This window comes from Grampus griseus (genome assembly GCF_964374135.1).
Source record: "Grampus griseus genome assembly, chromosome: 14".
In the NCBI taxonomy this organism is placed as follows: Eukaryota; Metazoa; Chordata; class Mammalia; order Artiodactyla; family Delphinidae; genus Grampus; species Grampus griseus.
Window position 1 is genome coordinate 15,947,665 of NC_139008.1, and position 22,064 is coordinate 15,969,728.

The window sequence follows — 22,064 nt, forward strand, 5'->3', positions numbered from 1 at the left end:
ACACTAGACGGAGCTGTGGACACACCAGTCGGCCCGCTCCAGGCTGTCATGGACCCTGAAGGTAAAGAAGCCTCCCAGATCTCTCTCCCCTGTATCCCTACATCACCACCTGCCCCTCTCCTGCCCATCACCCATCCCATCTTATCTCCGTCCTCATCCCCCACCTTCCCCAAGTCTTCGCTGGTCTCTAACTACTCTCTTACCCCTCCCCCATCTCCCTCCAACCTCTCTGAACCCAAGCACTCCTTTCTGCCCTGCAAAGACCTCTTCTCACTCTTCTTTATCCTTCTACAATAGGTTCCCAAGTGAGCTCTGGGGAAGAAAGGGGCTTGAGCCCCAGGAAGTTCAGGGGTGGCCTGGAGTAGGCCACGTCTCCTGGGGACTGAAGGGGCCGGGCAGTGGGAGGCTGGACCTGGAGCAGCTCTGGACTTTGCCCCTCACTAGCAGCTCTGGAGGAGTGAGGCAAAGTCCTGTCCCATCTGCCTCGGGGTGGGGGAAGGGAGCCTGAGTCCTGCGATCCCTGTGATTCCTGTGCATGTGGGGAGTGACATTGTGAAGGAGGCTGGATGCAGGATGATACACCCCAGGCTCTGGAGTCAAAAGCCTCCTGTTTGAATCCCAGCTCCACCAGGAACAGACAGTGTGTTCTTGAGCAAGTCACTTGATGTCTCAGAGCCTCACTTCCTTGTATTGCAGTATCTGCAAAATGACAATAATAGTTCCCTGCTCACCAGGTTGGGAATGCGGGCGGGCGGGAAACGACATGAGCATGGAGGGCTCCCTGCAGTTTCACATTCCCCTCCCTGGGCTTCTCCTTCCCCAGCTCTGACCTTCCTCCCCTGGTCTAGGGCTTCTGCTGACCCCATACCCAGCCCCTCTGGCTTGGCCGTGGAACCAGCTTTTGGGGGTCCAGACTACTTCTTGGTTTAGAAATGATCTCAGAGTCGGAGCCTGGGTTCAAGTCCCATCCCTGCCACCTGCTAGTTGTGTGACCTCAGACAAGATGCTTAGCCTCGCTGTGCCTCGGTTTCCTCATTGATGAAGTGAAAGCAGTGTCTTCCCTTGGGTTGTGGTGAGGATGAAATGAGATCATACATGTCAAGCACCTGGCACAGAAATCACTCAGCAGTTATGCTGGAGTCACATCCATCACTCCAGTCTGCCTCTGCAGTCCTGAGCCTGCCCCAGGTTCCAGTTCCATTTTGGGGACATGTCCCTGGCGTGTCAAAATCAAAGTCCTCCCCTACACCAGTTCCGTTTCTATTCCTGCCTCACCAGCCTCCTACTCGGACTGGAAACCTCAGGGTCACTCTCCCTTGAACCCCAAGATCCAGACAGTTGCTGCATCCTGTGGATTTACCTCCACGTCTTTCTGTTCCCACCTCCCTCTGACGGAGCCTTCCTCTGCCTGGCAGCCTTCACGCACGTGATGACACTGATGTTTAACTCTGGGCCAGGCCAGAAGTGTCGGCTGTGGGATCACTGACCTGCGGGAATTAAACCAGGAGGGAGGAGTCGAGTCAGGGGGTGAGGCAAAGGCTGGGGACATGGGGCAAATGAGGGGCGAGGACAGAGTTGGGGCAGAAGCAGATGGCAGGCCGGGGGCGAGGTGTGAGGGGGCGGGGCCAGGTCTGGAGGCATGGTGTGCAGGGAGCGGTCCCCTAACAGATGCCCTGCCCTTACATTTGACCGGGACTCACTGCTTCCTGGTCCAGGCTGTTGCAACAGCCTTGCAACTTACATCTTTCAAAAATGCTAGGCACAACTTAAACATTTAAACTCACAAGTGCATTTTTGATCAAGTGACTGCTGATCAAAAATCTTACGGATTTTCCACTGCTTATTGAATGAGAACCTAACTGTTTCCTATCATTCAGGGCCTGCTCAGTCTGGCCCCGTCCTACCACTCAGCCCTCTCTCTCGCTACCTTCCACGTGCAACTTCACCGACATATACCCCAGGCCTCGCACTGCTGGGCCTTTTCTCTCTCCCATTCTCTCTGCTTGGGGGGGCCTTCCTCTCACCTGTCCAATGCCAGCCTATTCTCAGAGCCAACCTTCCTGGGTCTTCTCTTACTGCTCTTGTATCTTAACGACAGGTCATCTCTCCTTGCTCTGAAACCCTATATGTCATTTTACCACTTGTGTGACGGGCAATCGCATCTGGCTCTATTTGGAGGTCATTTCTCCTCTCTAGGGAGAGAAGGGGAAAAGGAAAGAACATTTATCTGGAAGCTGGGGTGCTAACCAGCCTCTGTCTCCCTCTGGTGTTTGCCAAATGGATCAACAAATAAATAGATGGGAGAACAAAATTGCCGGGAGTCAGACACCTGGGTTCAAAGGCATCTGGCTGGGCATTGGCTCAGGCACTTGACGTGAATCGCCCATTCCCTCCTCGTTGTAGCCCTGTGACTTCCTCATGAAACTGACTCTCAGAGAGGTTAGGAAATTGCCTAGGGTCACCCAGCATGTAGGTGATGGAGCTGGGATTCAAACCAGGCGTTTCTGAACCCCCAACCCAAGCTCTTCCTACTACACCAAGGACAGAGCCCTGGATTCTTGGGTGTGGCTTGCAGAGCTCTGTGAATAGTGACATAATAAATATATAATAATATAAAGTATAATTTTGTGCTCAGTGTGGTGAGGTTGGGTACATGAGGGGACTCTGGGGCCAGCCCGCCTAGACTTATGATCCTGCCTCCATACTTCCCAGCTGTGTGAACTTTGGGCAAATTACTTGCTTCTTCAGTGCCTCAGTTTCCTTATCTGTAAAATGGAGATAATAATGGTACCTACCTTATGAGGGTTGTTGTGAGGATTAAATGTGTTAATATATAGAATATGCTGGGAACAGTGCTTGGGAAGGACCATAAAAGTGTTAGCTGTTATTATTATTACACACGATGTCACTCCAGATTTTATTATAGACAAGTGGTAGCAGGCACAAGAGTTGTTTTTTTGTTTGTTTTTTTTTTTGCGGTACGCGGGCCTCTCACTGTTGTGGCCTCTGCCGTTGCAGAGCACAGGCTCCGGACGCGCAGGCTCAGCGGCCATGGCTCACGGGCCTAGCCGCTCCGTGGCATGTGGGATCTTCCCGGACCGGGGCACGAACCCGTGTCTCTGGCATCGGCAGGCGGACTCTCAACCACTGCGCCACCAGGGAAGCCCAGCACCAGAGTTTTAAGAAAAACTTATAAAGGCAAAACCTTTAAAACTGATGTCTATCTATTTAATTTTTTTTCCTGTAAATTGGGGAAAACAATCATTACTTGGTTTTAGCTGGAACACTTTGTCAGCCTCGTATAACATCACTGTTGCTGCAAGCACAGGCCACATGGTTACACATCAAATTAAGAACAAAAACTTGTGATAATTTGTTTTAGTCCATTTGCAGACCCTGACTTTTTGCCCGTCCATCAAAGGCAAGAATGAGTGTTTATTAAATGACTGAAGGAAAGATGCAGGGATGGAAGTTCTGATTCTGGCCCAGTCTCTCCCGGTACAGAGCCACTGGCCAGTTAGGGCAATATAGAAACACAGTAAAAGTCAGTCAACAATCCAGACAAGAATGGCACAAGTGCCAGTGGGGGAAAAAATCTTCAAATATTCTGCCAGAGTCAGTTTATCTATATCTATATCATTTTACATTATTTGTAAAGAGACAAATGCAGGAAATTTCCCCAGATGCTTTGGATCCCCTCAAGAACAGAGGCACCAATTTTAATAAAATTCTGGAATAACCCATTAAGAAAAGATTGCCTTGAGAGATCAAGGTTATACCCCACAGGGTAACACTGTAATCTCTGAAGTCCAGGCATCTTGAGAGAATATTTACATGTAACAACGGCAAGAATAAAAAGGGGACAGGGCGTTACAGCTGTTTCCTCTGTGCAGTCACTTCTCCTCAGGCAGCTGTAAAAACAGCCCCACTCCTCTCTGCAGTTCCTTTCGCGACAGTGGCTACTTAGGAGAGCCCTTATTTTCAAAGCTACCCACAGGAATCCCTTTTGTTGGAAATGCACGAGAGAGTTGGGGCCTAAAGAAAACCAGATGTATTTATTTTTCACGAACATTCTGCATTTACAGTAGGCGATCAGAACAGCTGATCTTGCCTAAGTGGGCAAGAGAGTAACCCGTGGGTGAAGGCTGTGTGGTTCTAAAACCACCTTCTGTGTGTGGACAGGGAAGACCAGGGTCCACGTCAATCATTTTCTTTTCTCTTTTTCTTTAATGTTTTGAATGGTTTGTTTGTTTGTTTGTTTGCCTCGCTGCATGGCCTGTGGGATCTCAGTTCCCCAACCAGGGATCGAACCCGTGCCTCCTGCAGGGAAAGCACAGAGTCCTGACCACTGGACGGCCAGAGAATTCCCATTTTCTAGCTCTGCTCTTTAGGTAATTTCCCTTTGCATTTCTGAGCCTAGGTTCTCTGCCTACAAATGGCCTTTACCATGAAGAAGGACAGGTAGGATTTGTGACATTGTATATATAGCAAGTGCCCGGCATCTGGTAGGCACCAGTGTATGGTAGCTATTGTTCTCTTCCTGCGGTTCAGAAGCTCTCAACTCTGCGACAAATTAGAATTAAATTACCACATTCCAGACCAGTTATATCAGAATCTCTGTGGGTGGGACCCAGACATTGCATTTGGCAAGGCTCTCCAGATAATTCCATTGTGTAGTCAAGGTGGAGAATCACTGCTCTATTCAGCCTAAAAAAACCTTCCTTGGGACTTCCCTGGTGGTCCAGTGGTTAAGACTCCATGTTTCCAATGCAGGGGGCGTGGGTTCGATCCCTTTTCAAGGAACTAAGATCCCGCATGGCATGTGGTGTGGCTGAAAAAAACAAAACAAAAAACTTTCCTTCACCCTATCTTAAGTGAGGGCCCTCTCTCTCCTTTTCTTATTTACCTATTTATTTTACTTTTATATTATAGAGAATTTCAAACATACACAAAAATAGACAGAAAAGTATGATGAATCCTCACGTACCCATCATCCAGCTTCAACAACCACCAAGTTTTGGCCAAGTCAGTCCCATCCATACCTTTTTCTTTTCTTTTCTTTTCTTTTTGGCTGCGCCACATGGCATGCGGGATCTTAGTTCCTCAACCAGGGATCGAACCTGTGCCCCCTGAAGTGGAAGCATGGATTCTTAACCACTGGACTGTCAGGGATGTCCCCACACCCTTTCTAATTTCTACCTTCCAAGATTACCTTAAAGTAAAACCAGCTGTCAAGTCTCTTCATACATAAACATCTCAGTATTTTAATATTTTTTATTATTTTTAAAAGATAAGGACTTTAAAAAATTAATTAATTATTGGCTGCATTGGGTCTTTTTAAAAAATTTTAATTTAATTTTTATTTATTTCATTTTTGGCTGAGTTGGGTCTTCGTTGTTGCGCGCGGGCTTTCTCTAGTTGCCGCGAGCGGGGGCTACAGGTCGTTGCAGTACGCGGGCTTCTCATTGTGGTGGCTTCTCTTTGTTGTGTAGCACGGGTGTTAGGCGCTCGGGCTCCAGTAGTTGTGGCACGTGGGCTCCGTAGTTGTGGCTCGTGGGCTCTAGAGCACAGGCTCAGTAGTTGTGGCGCACAGGCTTAGTTGCTCCGCGGCATGTGGAATCTTCCCGGGCCAGGGCTCGAATCCATGTCCCCTGCATCGGCAAGCGGATTCTTAACCACCGCGCCACCAGGAAAGGCCCAGGACTTTTCTTTTTATCCCAACCATAACCCACTTCAAAAAAAATTTCCTTAATGTTACCAAATACCCAGTCGGCATTCAGATTTTCAGTTGTTTCATAAAAGTTCTAATTTGGTTTCAATTTGTTTGTTTGAAGTAGTATCCAAATAAGATCCATACATTAGTTTTTCCCCAGCTCTGCCTCTGGTTAGTATGCATTTTCGACTCTTTTAATCTTTTGTTTTCCTTGCAATGTATGTGTTGAAGAAATTAGGTTATCTTCTGGAGAGTTTCCTATGGTTGTATCCTCGTGGTATAGTTTAACATGTTCCTCTGTCTTCTGGTTTTCTTGTAATTGGTGGCTGCGTCTAGAAGTCTGATCTGACTCCGGTTCAGCTGTTTTGGCAAGAGTATTGCATAGGTCGGGGGATGTTCCATCAGGAGCGCCTAGTATCTGGTTGTCTTTCTTCTGATGTTGGCTTTTGATCCAATACCTGGATTCACTGGGTTACTAGGGTTGCAAAATAGTTTCCTGCCTTTTGGCAGAGGATTGGTTCTTGTTCGTTTGTTCAAGTGGACAATTCAAAGCTTTTTAGTAAATTTACTGAGTTTATGCCACCATCATCATAGACCATTTCCATCACCCCAGTAAGATCCCACGTCATTTAATTTCCAGCCCCAGACCACCACTATTCTGATGTCTGTCTCTCTTAATTTGCCTTTTCTGGATGTTTCTTATAAACGGAGGGATACAACATACGGTCTTGTGTGAGCATCGGTTGTTAACCTTTCTGTGCATCTGAATCCCAGGTGGAGCATTTCCAAAACCTGGATGCATGGGAACCACCCCGGAAAGATTCTGATTCAGTTGATCCGGAATGCACCCAAGCAGCAGAGTTCAAAACGCTCCGCAGGTGATTCCAACGTGCAGCCCAGGCGGGGGGCCCCTGCTTTCTCGACTTCTGCGGAGAGGAGCTGTCCATACCCCTCCCCCACTTCCTCACCTCCTGTCTGTTCCTTGACCATGACAATGTGGTTTCTGCCCCTACCACAAGGCATTAAGACTGCCCTGGCAAAGCCCTCCCAGGGGCTAAGTGCGATGCTCACTTGCAGCCTTCTTTCTTCTTCTTCTTCTTTTTTTTCTCTCAGCCTTTCTTCTGCTTTGCTTCTGCTCACACCCTACTTGCAACCCTCTTCTCCTTCCAGACATCCACTCCCTCCTGGTGGGACTTCTGTTTTTGACAGCCACGCCTCTGTGTGACATTCGAATCCTGGCGTTTCCCACAGCCCTCCTCTTTCACCCTGCCCTGGTGATCTTACCCACTCAGTGACCATCTGCACACGCTGGTGGCCCCAATTTCTCCATTCCTCACCCCCAAATCTCCTCTGAACCCCAGAACATTCTTCTACCTGTCCTCTGTGCACAGCCATCCACGTTTCCTGATGGCATCTCGACCTTAACATCTGCGAGACCAAAGGCGTTCTGTTTATTTATTTATTTATTGGCCACACTGCGTGGCTTGCAGGATCTTAGTTCCCCGACCAGGGATCGAACCCGCGCCCCTGGCAGTGGAAGCGTGGCGTCCTAACCACTGGACCTCTGGGAAATTCCCCCAAAGTCATTCTTTTTCCCCAGCTCTGCCGCTCTGTCATACGCTCTGACCCCCCCGGAGATCCAGTTTGTGTACCTGTAAAATGGGAATGAGCCTCTGTGGTGAGTTCCAAACGAGAGAGCGTCAGGGAGCTGAGGTGCCGTCGACTGGCCATCACAGGGGCGCAGCCTGTGCGGGTTGCTAATTGCTGCCGAACCCCTCCTCCTCCCCAGCCTACCCTGAACAATTCCTTATGTCAGTTTTCAGCTACCCAGGATGGAAACCCCAGGCTTCTACGTCGTATTAGCTGCCAATTCCAGTAGATTCTACCTTAGAAAAAACTCTCCCATTTGCCCCGGCTTGCTCTTCCTTTGGTTACTGCCCCAATTCGAGCCTTCATCAGTTTCTGTCTGACCAACCGCCCCAGCCTCCTTTTGTCTCCCAGCCCATCTCCATTTGGTGGCTGAAGTGACCTTTCTAGAACAAAATCATAATCATATCATTCCCTCATTTAAAATTCTGTGATGGCTCCCGGGCTGTGTCCACATTCCTCAGGTAATTGGTTTAGTCCCTTTTTCACTCTGGCCTCAGGCCCGAGACATTTCTCCCATGAATCCTACTCAGCACCCCGTTACCTCCTCGCTCTATTTTCTTGCTTTTGAACCTTGAACACGTGCTGTTTCAGTCCGAAATCTCTTGCCCTCCCTCCTCCCCACGCCCCCACCCCTGCCTGGCAAACATTACTCATCCTTCAAGGCCACTAAAACTTCCCCCTTCCCCAGGGACATTTAGTCATTTCTTCCTCTTTGCTCCCACGACTCTTGGTAAATACTTCAGTCATCTCACCAGCAAACACACCTACAATGTTCCTGAAGGCTTTGCAAATATTAACTCCCTTAATTTTCATAAGAAGCCTATGACGTGATCAGTGTTATCCCCGTTACAGTTGGGACAACGAAGGCCCCCGATAGGTTGAGTCTCTTGCCCAAGATTACTTAGCTAAAAGTGACAGAGGCAGTATTGGAACCCAGGCCGAGTGGCCCCGGAGTCTGGGCTGTGATTCCACAGTGCGTCCTCTCTGCTCAGAGAACTATCATCAAACACTTAGTATTAAACTAAACAATATGAAATTGCCAATATTTGACCGTTGACCTATACAAGCAGCACATTTGTCTTTTCTGGGTCAGCGTGCTAGGCACTTGGGATACAGCAGACAACTCAGTGGACATTTTGGCCCCAGACAGAAAACACCAGCGGAGGATGACATTGGGGGATGAACAAGGAGCTGGGTGAGCATGTGACCTGATTTAGGAGGTCTGTGAGAGCACCCGGCTGAGGAAGTGATATCTAAGAGAAGGTCTGAAGTTGAGTGAGAGGTGAAGGGGCAGTTTGGGGTGAGGGTGAGGAAAGGGACTTCTAGCAGAAGGCTCAGCCTTGGAACAGCATAAGCGAAGGCCTGAAAGCTAAGAGAAAGAGCTGCTCTCTCTGTCACCTAGCAATGAAGACCTGGCACAGAGCAGGTGCTCAACAAGGATTTGTCCAAAGAATCAACGAAAAATGGAAAGAAGTCAAGAGAGCTGGCGCTAATACAATGAAAGTGAGGCTTTAAGCAGGACAGTGATGCGCTTAAATTTCCTTTTTTTATGGTTTGATTTTAAAGTCAGGTTTAATGAGGTATAACCACAGACAGTAAAATTCATCCTTTTCTGTGTAAAGCTCTATGAGTCTTGACAAATGCATCAGTGTTATAGCCACCATCACAGACAAGATCTAGACTAGTTCAATCACATCCCAAAACTTGGTGCTGCCCCCTTTGCGGCCAGCCCCTCCGCTCCCCCCTCCCCAGGCAGCCACTGGCCTGTTCTCTGTTGCTATCTTTTTTTTTTTCCTTTTCCAGAATATAGTCATATAGATGGACACAAATAGCATGTCACCTTTTGAATCTGCCTTCATAGAATAATACATTTGAGATGTGTGCCTGTTGGGTATATCAGTAGTTGGTTCCTTTTTTTTTTATTGCCGAGTAGAATTCCATTGTAAACATGCATCACAGTTTGTTTATCCAATACTCACCAGTCCAAGGATTCAAATTCACTTTAAAAGCAAACAGTGAATCTAAAAAAAAAAAAAGAGTGGATATATGTATAACTGATTCACTTTGCTGTACACCTGAAACTCACACAACATGTGAATCAAATATACTCCAATAAAAATTAAAAAAAAAAAAAGCAAACATCACGGCACCTGGTCTGAATGGAGTGGGGGCCTTTGCATCCATCTCTGCTGTTCGTTCACTGGCCTTTTGCCTGGCGGGACCGCTAACGGTGGAGGCAGGTACTCTATTTTTCTCCCTATCACCGACTTTGTTCTTAGCATCTGGCCCACAGCTGGCTCTGAGTGAGAATGAAAGCCACGTGGGGCAGCTGTGGGCGGGAACTTTGGGGAGGAGGGTCAGGTGCGATAACTGAGGTCTGTGGCTGCTGGTGGGGGACAGGCTCTTGTCTTTGGGGAATAAGGGCTGGACAAGAAGGGCCCTCCTTCTGCGAGTAGAGCAAGCCAGAATGTCTGGCCTTAACTTCAGCTTGGAGCAAAAGTGGGGGAAACAAAACTAAACTAAATAATACCCCTTCACATGCTATCGAATTGTCTACCCCTCCCCCGGGCAGCGAAGCCCACCTATGGCACCGCCCACGAGACTGCAGGTCTTCTCTTGGCCGACAGATGGCGATGTTGCACTGCGCCTGAGCTCGGCCTCTGCGGTCACCCCATTCATTTCAACAGAGGCAGCGGCCCATCAACGTGGCACGCCGGCGGGAAGGACCTCAGAGACCACCTCGTCCTTAACACTTATTTTACAGGCAAAGGGCTCACCCACACTCCTGAAGCTCTGTCTCGCAGAGCAGGGGCTCAAACCGAATTTCCCCGTGCTCTTTCCTCCTTATACAACCCCATCTCTAGAGAGGTGACAGTTTTTTTAAACATCAGGTGAAGGAGAGGTTTTCAAGCTAGGGGGCAAAGGTGGAGGAACAGATGGCCATGGCCACAAGGCCTGGCCAGTCTCACTCTGCTGTCAATATGCTGTGCGACCTCAGCTGACTTGCCTTTCTTCTCTGGTCCTCAGTCTCCACATCTGTAAAAAGCTGAACTTCCAGCTTTAAAATTCTTGGTGCTATAGAGAAGGCAGGGATGGGAAAGACACACAGCTTATATTCTCCTGGGGGCTTCAGCTAGTAAATAACCGATCCTTCTATGCAAGGCAGACGGAAAGTCAAGAGTGGCTTTTTAAATTTATTTTTTATTCGTTTTAAAATAAATTTTATTTATTTATGTATATATGTATGTATGTATTGTCTGCGTCGGGTCTTCCTTGCTGTGCGCGGGCTTTCTCTAGATGTGGCGAGCGGGGGCTACTCTTCGTTGTAGTGCGCAGGCTTCTCATTGCAGTGGCTTCTTCTGTTGTGGAGCATGCGCTCTAGGCGTGCAGGTTCAGTAGTTGTGGCGCATGCGCTCAGTAGTTATGGCTCGTGGGCTCTAGAGCTCAGGCTCAGTAGTTGTGGCGCACGGGCTTAGTTGCCCCACAGCATGGGGGATCTTCCCAGACCAGGGCTTGAACCCGTGTCTCCTGCATTGGCAGGCAGATTCTTAACCACTGCGCCATCAGGGAAGCCCAGAGTGGCTTTTAGGTGGCTGCATTTCTCTTCCACTGGTGAATAGCTGTTGGTCTAACACTAGGTTTACCAGATAAATTACAGGGCACTCGGTTAAATTTGAATTTCAGATAACTGACAGATAATTTTAAGAATAAATATGTTCTAAATATAGCCTAGAATATATTTATACTAAAAAAGCTTTGATGTTTGTCAGAAATTTAAATTTAACTAGGTGTCCTATATTTTTATTTGGTCAACTGACAACCTTGTTCAGCTCACAAGGCCCACCCAGTGCCTCAGCCCCTCTCCTGGAACCCCCAGGTCTTCACCCTGATTGGCTAGTGCCCAATTCAGCCTGTTGTTAGGTATTTTGACAATCACCCCTGACTACCAGAAAGGCAGCCAAAATGTAACACTGCTCTCTTTTTTTCCCTCCTAGGCCTGGCACTCCTGCTGCCCCCTGCCACTCTAGCCGCCTTGGCAGAAAGCTGGCTTCGAGAGGACTGCCCAGGCCTCAACCACATGGCCTTGGTCACGGGGGCAGCCTCCTCACAGGCGGTGCTGTGGGCCAAGTCCCCCGGAGTGCTGGCTGGGAGGCCCTTCTTTGATGCCATCTTTGCCCAAGTCAACTGCCAGGTCTCCTGGTTCCTCCCCGAGGGATCAAAACTGGTGCCTGTGGCCAAGGTGGCCGAGGTCCGGGGCCCTGCCCACTACCTGCTGCTGGGGGAGCGGGTGGCCCTTAATATGCTGGCCCGCTGCAGTGGAGTTGCCAGCGCTGCCGCTGCTGCTGTGGAGACCGCCAGGGGGACCGGCTGGGCCGGGCACGTGGCAGGCACGAGGAAGACGACGCCAGGCTTCCGGCTGGTGGAGAAGTATGGGCTCCTAGTGGGCGGGGCCGCCTCCCACCGCTACGACTTGGGAGGGCTGGTGATGGTGAAGGACAACCACGTTGTGGCAGCTGGTGGTGTGGAAAAGGTGTCTGTCTGTCCAGCTGAGCCCCTGCCCTGGCCCTGCTCCAGCCACCCCGCCAGCATTGCCCTTCCCTCTACCAGGGACCCCCAACCACTCCCTGGCAAATAGTGATGGCCTGGGAGTTGGGACATGCAAGACTCCTTGACCCCTCAGTGGTTCCATCTGTAAAATGAACGGTTGGACTTGCTTCTTCACCAGCGTTCTTCTGCTGGTCGGTATGATATTCAAGGGAAAAGGACGAACTATTGGGAACCCAGTGTTGGGCAGGTCACTCTAGCTCCCTGGACCTGTTTCCCGTCTATGAAAATGTTCTTGAAGACCCTTTCCAGTCTTAATGTTCTGAGTCAATTGAACTCAGGTCCAAATGCCAAATAGTGCTGGATTTGGCCATTTTCTTAACCCACAAAAGTGGTAATTTCACGTGGTTTCACCTAATATGCGAGAAGCCATTTCGATGCCTGGTTTCCTCATTAACCCCAAGCTCGTTATCCATCTGGAGCCTCTCGAATGCCAGTCCCAGCTCACTTGCCCAGGGCTGGCTGCCACCCGTTCTCACTCTCACCCCTGCCACCTGACAGGCGGTGAGGGGGGCCCGGCAGGCGGCTGACTTCTCCCTGAAGGTGGAGGTCGAGTGCAGCAGCCTGCAGGAGGCTGCGGAGGCGGCCGAGGCAGGAGCAGACCTCGTCTTGCTGGACAACTTCAGGCCTGAGGTGAGGCAGCGTCTGCTTCCTGGGAAGAGGAAGGGGCTGGGGCGGGGGCTTTCACCTCTCGCTGGCTTGTGTCCCACAGGAGCTGCACCCCACGGCCGCGGCGCTGAAGGCCCGGTTCCCGAACGTGGGCGTGGAGGCGAGCGGGGGCATCACGCTGGACAGCCTTCCTCAGTTCTGTGGGCCCCATATCGATGTCATCTCTTTGGGGATGCTGACCCAGGCTGCCCCGGCCCTCGATTTCTCCCTCAAGCTGTTTGCCGAAGGGGCCACTCCAGTGCCCTACGCCCGCCGCTTCTAAAGCCAAGAAGGCTACACTGGCAGTGGGATAACACGGTTTCATGCAACTCTCACGATTTCACTTCTTTAAGTCCAGTGGCCAACAGAACACTCTCAAGTTAGCCTGGGCTAAAGTCCCACTCTGTCATGTACTGCTTGTGGGACCTCAAAGGACTGACTTCACCTCTGCTCACCTCAGTTTCCTAATCTGTAAAATGGGTCTAGCCAACCTTATGGATTTCTTTGGATGATAATTAATGCAGAGTAAGTGCTTAGTAAATGTTAGAAATTACCATTATTGGGCTTCCCTGGTGGCACAGTGGTTAAGAATCCACCTGCCAATGCAGGGGACACAGGTTTGAGTCCTGGTCCCACATGCCACGGGGCAACTAAGCCTGTGCGCCACAACTACTGAGCCTGTGCTCTAGAGCCTGCGAGCCACAACTACTGAGCCCACGTGCCACAACTACTGAAGCCCGCGGGCCTAGAGCCCGTGCTCCACAACAATAGAAGCCACCGCAATTAGAAGCCCGCGCACCACAACAAAGAGTAGCCCCCGCTCGCCGCAACTAGAGAAAGCCGCGCACAGCAAGAAAGAACCAAAGTAGCCAAAAATAAATAAATAAAATAAATAAAGTTATTAAAAAGAAAAGAAATTACCATCATTCACCTGTTCTAAGAAGCACTTTTTCCCCCACACACACTGAAGTCATATTTGGTGTGTGGGAACAAATGGTGTAGTCAAGGGTGGCTAATGGTCACTGTCAGCCAGGCATTGGTTGTCGCGTAGCCGTGTGGCCTGTGCCTGTGGCTTGTAGATCGAACATGATAACGATCTATGTGGAAAAGAACTCCTTCAACAAGTATAAAATAGAAATTGTAAGTGATAAGAAAGCACTGGTTTGACAATTTTCTTTTTGAGTAATAATAGTATGTGTGTTTTACAATCAATGGCATCTTATATGTGAGGATATGTGATACCCGTTTTGATGCTCAGCTGGAACATTACACTTGGTCGATGCCCATGTTGTACTGGTTACTCAGTATTTCACCTCTTGCCTGTGGCTGCTATTACCACCTTTTTGGTTGGAGGTGAGAAACCTGCTGATTCCTCACTCCTGGGCTCCCAAACGGACTCCATCACGCATCCCTCCCAAAATGAGACCCCCATTGGGTGCTGAAGGCCCTTTAGGATTTGGTTCCATGGGTATATCATTAGTTGGGAGAGGTACAGAGCAGCTGGGGCCAGAGCCAAGGTCAGTTAGGGAGTAAGGGAGGGTGGTGGGAGTCCGTGTTCAGACGTCAAACTTCCTTCCATGTTGAGTCAGGACTCAGAAGTCTAAGCAGTGGGTCTAAATCCAGTCCCCCAAATATGCATACACACACATACACCCCTGTGGTCTTGCCCACTTGTGTGGCCCCTCCTACCCTCACCCCAAGCCTAGGGTTCGCCTCTCTCTAACCCTTCTGGGTGGATCTGGGAGGAACCAGAGCATGAGGGCTCCCAAGGGTGAAGGTGGTCCCCAAGGTGACTCCTCCTGGAAGGGCTCCAGTCTGGAGCTGCCTCTCCCCTCCCAGAACCTACTCTCTCCTCTGCCCTTTGCCAGGAGGAGAGAAAAATGGGTCTCATTCACAGAGGTTCCTTCTTCAGGGGGAGTCTGGGGGTGCCAGTCTGCCCTGAGGGAGCTATTCTACCCCTTTGCTCCTTTCTCAACCTTGGAGACCAGCGATGGGCCAGGGGCAGATGAGCTACTCAGATGTGAAAGCTCCAGACCGACCAAGACCTTCACCCTTCAAGCACCAAACATACGCGGAGGAGCACCCTGGACTCCGTGCTTTCACTGCTGAGGGCCTGGGTTCACTCCCTGGTGCAGCCAAAAACAAAACAAACAAAACCCCCAAGAAACGCTGGGCAGAAGTGGACACTGCGTTTGGTGATGTCCTGAACTGAAGGGGCCATTCTCACAGGACACAGCCCAGAGATGCCACCTGGGCTGTACCTGTGCTCTGTAATACACGCCTCCACCTCGGGGCCCTCCTGTCCTTTTTCCAAGGAAAACATGGACACGCTCAGCTAGGCAGCCTTCCCTGCTCCAGGGAATTTAGATCTCTGAGTCCCAGCTCCTCAGATCTGAAGGGGAATTAACTGAAACTTCAGAGAACTAGGGGCACTTCTGGGTGTCAGGACAGGACAGGGAAGTGGGGACCCAGGAAGAGCAGGGAACTGAAAGGCAAAACCTTGGGGATCTAGGAGGGAATCAGAGCCTAGTAGAGGCAGAAGGGAGATGTGTACCAGGAGTCTCAAACTCAAATGCCTCTAGGACTCAAGCAGATGTGACAGACGGGGGAGGCTAGAATAAGACATAGGGGCCCATGTAGCCAACTGGAGAATGCAGGCTGCACCCACAGCATCCCAATTAAAAAAGGAAAAAGCAAGCTCCCAGGCTGAGTCTCCAGCTCACCCTCGATCACAGAAGTGAACCAGCCCCACAGGAAGATCCCAGATTCGAGCCCTGGGTGGGGATTCCCTCACCAGTGGAAAAGAAAATGGATCCTGGGCAGGCAAAAGCAATCCATGCCCTCCTTGGAGGGGATGGATTTCTAGGCAGAGGAGACTGTGTGGGCAAAGGTTCAGGAGTGGGAAATGGCTAGGATTGTTTGGTGTAAGATTTGAAGTTGGGATCAGGAGAGGCGAGATGACTATATGCTGGGCTGGGTCCAGACCACAAAATGGTAGGTCAGAGGACTTGGACTCTGTCCCGAGAACAGTCAGATTGAAGCTGGAAAGTGAGATAAGCATATTTGCGGGAAGATCTATTTGCGGGGGCCGGGGTGGCTGCAGGCAGACCAAGAGGAGGCTGATGTGGCCACTCAGAGGGCTTGAATGGGGGTCACGGCAATGGGTTGGCAAGAAGGGAAGGTAGGCAAGGGAAACAGCATCTGCAAAAGCTCAGAGGGCAGATGGAGCCTGATGGGTTCAGCGCAGTGGAAGAGTTGGGTGTGGCTGTGAGGGTGGGGAGACGGGGTGAGTGGCAGGAGAGGAATCTCCCATTTCACCTGGTGTCTATCTGGCTACACTGCCTTCTTGCCTGACCTGCCTAGGACTAGGCTTGGACGATTTCCCCAGGCTGCCCCACATGCAGTATAAAGCCCATGCCCATTAGAGCAAATGTGCCCCTCGAATCAGGTGCAAATCAGGTCAGCATGTAACGCATCATCACCGCCAGCTGGTGGGTGAGAAGGGAACACACATGTGACTGAGGGCTCCTGCTCAGCGCGCGTGGGTCTCTTTCTCAGTTAATGCTGGTGGGGGCAGGGATGTTAGCGTCTCCATTTGACTCATGAGGAAACTGAGGCTTTAGGAAGTTAAGAATGCTGCTCAGGGTCATAGATCAATAAAATGGTGAAGCAGGATTCAAAAATAAGTATTTGTTGAATGTCTACTACGTGCCAGGCACTATTCTAGACACTGGATAGACAACAATGAGTAAACAGTGAAGAAGCCCTGTCCTCATGGAGTTTATATTCTAGCCGGGCTCTGTGGGAGCCTGGGGGTGTGGAGTGGGGGAGGGGAGAACAGACAATGAAAAAAATAGCTAAGAATACTGTCAAATCCCCTATGGCCACCAGAGGACACTTCAGTCACACCACCTTCCAATTCCATCTTCTGATTCCATCTTCCTTCCAGGTTCCAAAGATATTAGCCAAGGAGGCTATGAATGCTGTATAGCATCTGCTCAAGAAGGAAAGCTGAGGAGGGGTGTGCAGCAGTCTCATCTTCCACCCACTTTTCCAGCTTCATCTCCTCATCGGATCCCCACCCAACCGCCCAAGGTATCTCAGTGACTTCAAGGCCCTGTGTACTCCGGAGACGACCAAGACTCATTCACTCACCAACCCATCCACCCCCCCACCCTCACCCTCCTGCTAACATTTACCCACCTGCCCACCCCTCTTCCTCCTATCCTCCTGCCCATCCACCCCCGCCTTGCATCTACCCATCCCCCTTCCCACCCCTCCACCCACCCACCTACTGGGGTACTCAGTCTAGAGGGTCAGGGAAGACAAGAGGTCAGACCGGGTTGGCAGAGTCAGTGAACTCAATGGGCACGAGCCTTAGTGAGCCAAGGCCAGTGAAAGCTGAAAGCATTTAAAAACGGCAAGACATTATTAGCAAACCACACTATATCTGAAAAACATTCAACTTTGGACCTTTGAAAAATCCCACTGTGCTATTATGCGGTGTGGACACGTATATTAATTTTATCGCTAGCCCTCCAAGACAATACGGTAGGTAAAACTCCATAAATGTTTCAGTACCTCGGTACTTTGTTCTAATCACTTCCTGAGGAACAGAACATTTTGGCAGTTAGTAAGTAACTGCTTTTAAGACCTGCTTTCTGAGGCCCTAAGTAACTCAGCTTGTAAGACCAGACTACGAAGATCTGAAGAGAATCTGATCGTGAAGCTGTGAATAACATCTCGCTGTGCACGTCAGATTTACCCCAGATAATGTGGGCTTTCTTTATTCAGGTAGGTAGTGCTCTTTGGATCCCTGGACCTAGTATAGCACACTTAGAAAATGATCAGAGGCAGAGATCCTCACCTATACCTCTAGTTTGGTGGGCCACTGGGTCACCTATTTCTTCTCCCAGCTCTTGAGCTAGAATTTTTCGAAGACTTAGCACCAACAAAGAACCATCCCATAAGTCACTTGCTTCTTGATATTTGGCTGTTTTTAACCAAGGGAGAGATTCTCTTTTGGAATACCACATCAGTAGATAAAGAACAATGCTGGTTTCTTAAAGGCTGGATAAAAAGTCATGCTTCCCACATTAAAAAAACAAACAATAAAGGCCCCTGAACTGTAATCTCACCAAGAACCAAAAATATCTTATTTTTACTTTTTGCATGATTTGCTTTGTTTTCTCAGAATATTAGAAGCCAGAAGGGGAATTCATTGAGACTTGGCAGCCTTTTAGGTAAAGGACTGCACTAACATATGTTTGTATTATTGGTATAGTAATTACCCAAATACATGGGAGATTTCAAGGGCTAGACTAAGTCTTGCATTTTAAAATTCCAATCTAATTCATTCCAATGGATGAAAAGTCCGTCAGGGGAAAGATAGAAGATGCAAAAGAACTGTTTCAGTGACCTATCTGAGGCAGCCATTCAGGGATGCTCTGTGTATGATAATTAAAACAGAACCAGAAAAGGTCCATACATCTTTCCTGACACATCATTGATGCTCTCCTGTGTTTTCACTTGTTAATTTTTGCTTGCTGGATGTGGTGAATTTCACTTTGCTCAGCACCGGATAGTCTTCTGTATGATTCGTTAGGCAGATCCAAAGCAGTGCTCAGTCTAGTGGATTATTTTCTACTACTAAGCCATGACTTTCCCGAGTGCACTGCCCATGGCCTTGTGACATTTTCCAGCCTGGCTGGTGGGAAGAGGCCCTGGCTTCGTGTGAGGCCCTGGGCACTGCTGCCTTAGTCCTTTCACATGGCTCTTCTCTGGGCCTCAGGTTGTTTTCTCACACATGTGTGTTGATCAGTTCTTTGCTGAACAGTACGCGAGAAGGACCCACAGCAGATCTTGGGGCTCTCTCTTCTCTGAGCCCGCAGGTTGGAAACTCTCTCAAGCAGTAAGCTGGACAATCTTAAAAGGACAAGTCCCCTTTCCTTCCTCCCTCCCTCCTTCCCTCTCTCTCTCTCTCTCTCTTTCTTTTTTATATTTTGGCTGTGCCGCATACCTTGTAGGATCTCAGTTCCCTGACCAGGGATTGGACCCGGGCCATGGCAGTGATGGGGCCGGATTTCAACCACTAGGCCCCCAGGGAACTCCCTCCTTTGTTTTCCTTTCCCTCTGGGATTTCGTTGTTTTCATGACTGTCTTTCATTGCTTGGTGTTCAGTGTTTTGAAAACTGTTGTTCCGTGTGTTTTGTCTGGTTTGGTGGTGGCAGTGGAGGTTGTTTCAGGCAGAAGGGTAAACCCAGTCCCTGTTCCTCCACTTGGTGCAAAGGGGAGTCCTGGTGGCACCCGTATTCCTTGATGCTCCTCAGGTGGTGCCAGTGTGAGGCACCTCACAGACCTCTTTCTTCTGCCTGAAATGCTTCTCTCCATTGCATAGAATCTTTCATTATCTCCTCCCCTCCGTTTTCTCTGTTCTCTTTTTCTGGAACTTCTATTAGGTAAATATTGAATGAATTGATCCTTTATCTCTTAATGTTGCTTACCTGTTTTCCATTTCTTTGTCATTTTCCTCTACCTCCTGAGAGATGTTTAAAAACTTTTTCCTCCCACACCTTCCTTTAGAAGGAACTTTTTCATTTGGGCAATCAAATTTGCAATTTCCAAATTATATTAGAATTTCCAATTACAAAAGACATTATGATGCACTGCCTTCCTAGAAGCCTCTGCCGGTTTCCTGGTGTATTATCTTATTTATGTGTTTCCTCCAAGGCTGGTTGTCTTGTCTCTTCACCTTAATGCTTTTTTGGCGCCACTGAAAATTAGCAAGCGGAGGCCCACGTTGTTCTACTTGGCAGCCGAGTGGTTCTAGGTCCCCAGCAGCCCTGTTCCTGGACAGGCTGCAAGCTCTGTGGGGCGGTGTGTTAATTGATTAAAATGCTTCACTTAGAAGCATCAGAGGGTTTTGTCCCCCTCCCTGCCCCCCCCACAGGTGACATTTGGCAATGCCTGGAAACATCCCTTCACAACTAGCGGTATGCAACTGACACCTAGTTGCTACAGGCCGGAAATGCTGCTAAATATCCCACAATGCACAGGAACACAAAGAATCATCTGGCTCAAATGTCAACAGCGTGAAGGTGGGGAAAACCCTGATTTAAGATCATCTGCGAGCAGGACGTCCCACCTCCAACCACCAAAGTCCAACACAAAGAGGGACCCTCCACACCCACTTCAGGGGCCTTCCCAGGCACTTGCTCAAGTTTGCTTTTCTGTTTTTTGGGTTTTTTAAATATTTATTTATTTATTTTGGCTGCGCCAGGTCTTAGTTGCGGCACGCAGGATCTTCCTTGCGGTGTGCGGGCTCATGGTTGCAGCATGCGGACTCTTAGTTGCAGCACGCAGGATCTAATGTCCCGACCAGGGATCGAACCCAGGCCCCCTGCATTGGGAGCGCGGAATCCTACACATTGAATCACCAGGAAAATCCCTCACGTTTGTTCAGAAGAGATCTCCGACCGGTGTTTCCTGAGCCACATGTGGCCTACAGGCTTGTTTCTTTGGATTTTATAGGTTTATAGATTCATATACATATATATAAAGTGGTCTTAACATTTTGGTTGATTTTACCTAAAAACCCAAATTTCTAGCTTCTGCTGGAAAATCAGAAGGCTGGACATGATTGGTGGAGCCGAGTGGCAGCTGCCCTTACAGACAGGTGTGAAGTCTTTTCTCGCCTCTGTCCCCTGGTCCACATCACTCTTCACCTATATCTCTGACTTGGCCTATTTATGCATGTGAATTCATGACCCCTGTGGTTGTTTGTTTGTTTTTTTTGGGGGGGGCGTGTCGTGTTTTAATACTGGGGTAAGTACTGACTCTGTAATCAAGGATGACTGTGGAGAGGTTCTGAGATAATCTTTTTTTTTTTTAAATAAGTTTATTTGTTTTTGGCTGCGTTGGGTCTTCGTTGCTGTGCGCGAGCTTTGTCTAGTTGTGATGAGCGGGGGCTACTCTTCATTGCGGTACGGGGGTTCTCATTGTGGTGGCTTCTCTTGTTGCAGAGCACGGGGGCACGGGCTTCAGTAGTTGTAGCACACGGGCTCTAGCGCGCAGGCTCTGTAGTTGTGGAGCACGGGCTTAGATGCTCCGCAGCATGTGGGATCTTCCCAGACCAGGGCTCGAACCCATGTCCCCTGCATTGGCAGGCGGACTCTTAACCACTACGCCACCAGGGAACTCCCTGAGATAATCTTTTAGTTAATCATCTTGTTTTCTCTCCCACTGGTACTATTACTTTAGAATAATGGCAGGATGTCTGTAGGAGGACCATATCTGCCACAGTCAGAGGCAGAGACCTGGGGATCATCAGGGAGGCCAGGAGCTGAAGCTATGGGTGTCAGTGGGATTGCCCAGGAAGACTGTGTCGAGGGAAAGCAAAGGCTGAAGAAGGCAGAGAGCAAAAGAATCAGAGAAGAAGGCAGACAGAGGGAAGGGAATTCAGATGTACGGGGAGTCACAGAAGCCAAGGGAAGAGCACATGTCAAAAAGGGAATCAGGACTTCCCTGGTGGTCCAGTGGTTAAAACTCTGTGCTTCCACTGCAAGGGCCATGGGTTCAATCCCTGGTCGGGAACTAAGATCCCACATGCTGCACGGTGTGGCCAAAAAGTTAAAAAAACAAAAAGAATCAAAACGTCTAATGCTGCCCACAGGAGGCTGAGCGGTATCCTTTGATTAAAATGTGTAGGTCATGATTTGGGGGAAAGCAGTTTCTAGAGAGTGCAGGAAGTGCATAGAAGCCTGTAAAGCAGTTTCTAGAGAGTGCAGGAAGCGTATAGAAGCCTGTGGCGGGTTGCAGAGTGATGGGAAGATGAGAAAATGTAGACTGCTAGGACAGACAGCTCTTTCCAGAAGTTTGGCTGCAAAGATTTGAACTTGATTATAGAGGAAATCATCTGTTTTTTGTGATATTTTGAATGGTATAACCTGACAAGCACATCCCTGCTGTGAAACATCTAGAAATGCTACATAAAATCAAGTAAACATCCTTTACAAAGCACAGCTGGGTTTCAGGAAACTAAGGGGAATCCCTGGAGCCACACACGAAGAGGTAAATTGAAAACCAAAGCTAAGGGAGCTCATGGGCAGTTGTAGATCTTGGCAAAATGAAGGGTTTGGGTTTTATATCCACGGAGATTTTGGAGGCCTTACCTGGGGCGTTGAAAACTGAGACCCTAATATACAGCTCAGCCCCTTAAAGGGTGGCAACCCTCAGTGGAAAAGCAGATTAGGAAAAAAAAAATCTTTCCATCAGCCCATAAAGCACAAAAGAAGCTCGTGGGTCTCACCCTGAGATCTAGAGGCAATAGAAAGTCTCCCCTGAGAATTCATAACCAAAGGTGTGCCCTCATTTAAATTTGGGGTTCAAATTTACACCATTTGCATAGTCTCGGAAGCCCAAATAAAATGAACAAATAATGTGGTCCAGG

The 22,064-nt window shown here is 49.1% G+C and overlaps 1 protein-coding gene across 2 annotated transcripts; it reads left to right on the top strand.

Annotated features, from left to right (window-relative positions):
* On the top strand, positions 1 to 13,726 carry QPRT (quinolinate phosphoribosyltransferase). Of its 2 annotated transcripts, XM_082670782.1 has the most exons (5): positions 15 to 61; positions 6,488 to 6,591; positions 11,359 to 11,894; positions 12,470 to 12,601; positions 12,681 to 13,726. In XM_082670782.1, the coding sequence occupies exons 2-5, from the start codon at positions 6,510 to 6,512 to the stop codon at positions 12,897 to 12,899; spliced, it is 969 nt and encodes a 322-aa protein (XP_082526908.1). In that variant the 5' UTR covers positions 15 to 61; positions 6,488 to 6,509; the 3' UTR covers positions 12,900 to 13,726. The 2 variants fall into 2 exon arrangements, with proteins under 2 accessions (XP_082526909.1, XP_082526908.1); XM_082670783.1 differs by lacking the exon at positions 6,488 to 6,591 and having other exon boundaries at positions 1 to 61.
* Positions 13,727 to 22,064: the final 8,338 nt, after the last annotated feature.

What these genes read in the sequence shown, in the direction of transcription:
- QPRT (XM_082670782.1), top strand. Translation starts at nt 6,510, where the DNA reads ATGCATGGGAACCACCCCGGAAAGATTCTGATTCAGTTGATCCGGAAT. An exon ending in GAGTTCAAAACGCTCCGCAG is followed by an intron (nt 6,592 to 11,358) that starts GTGATTCCAACG and finishes TTTCCCTCCTAG; the next exon opens with GCCTGGCACTCCTGCTGCCC. An exon ending in TGGACAACTTCAGGCCTGAG is followed by an intron (nt 12,602 to 12,680) that starts GTGAGGCAGCGT and finishes TGTGTCCCACAG; the next exon opens with GAGCTGCACCCCACGGCCGC.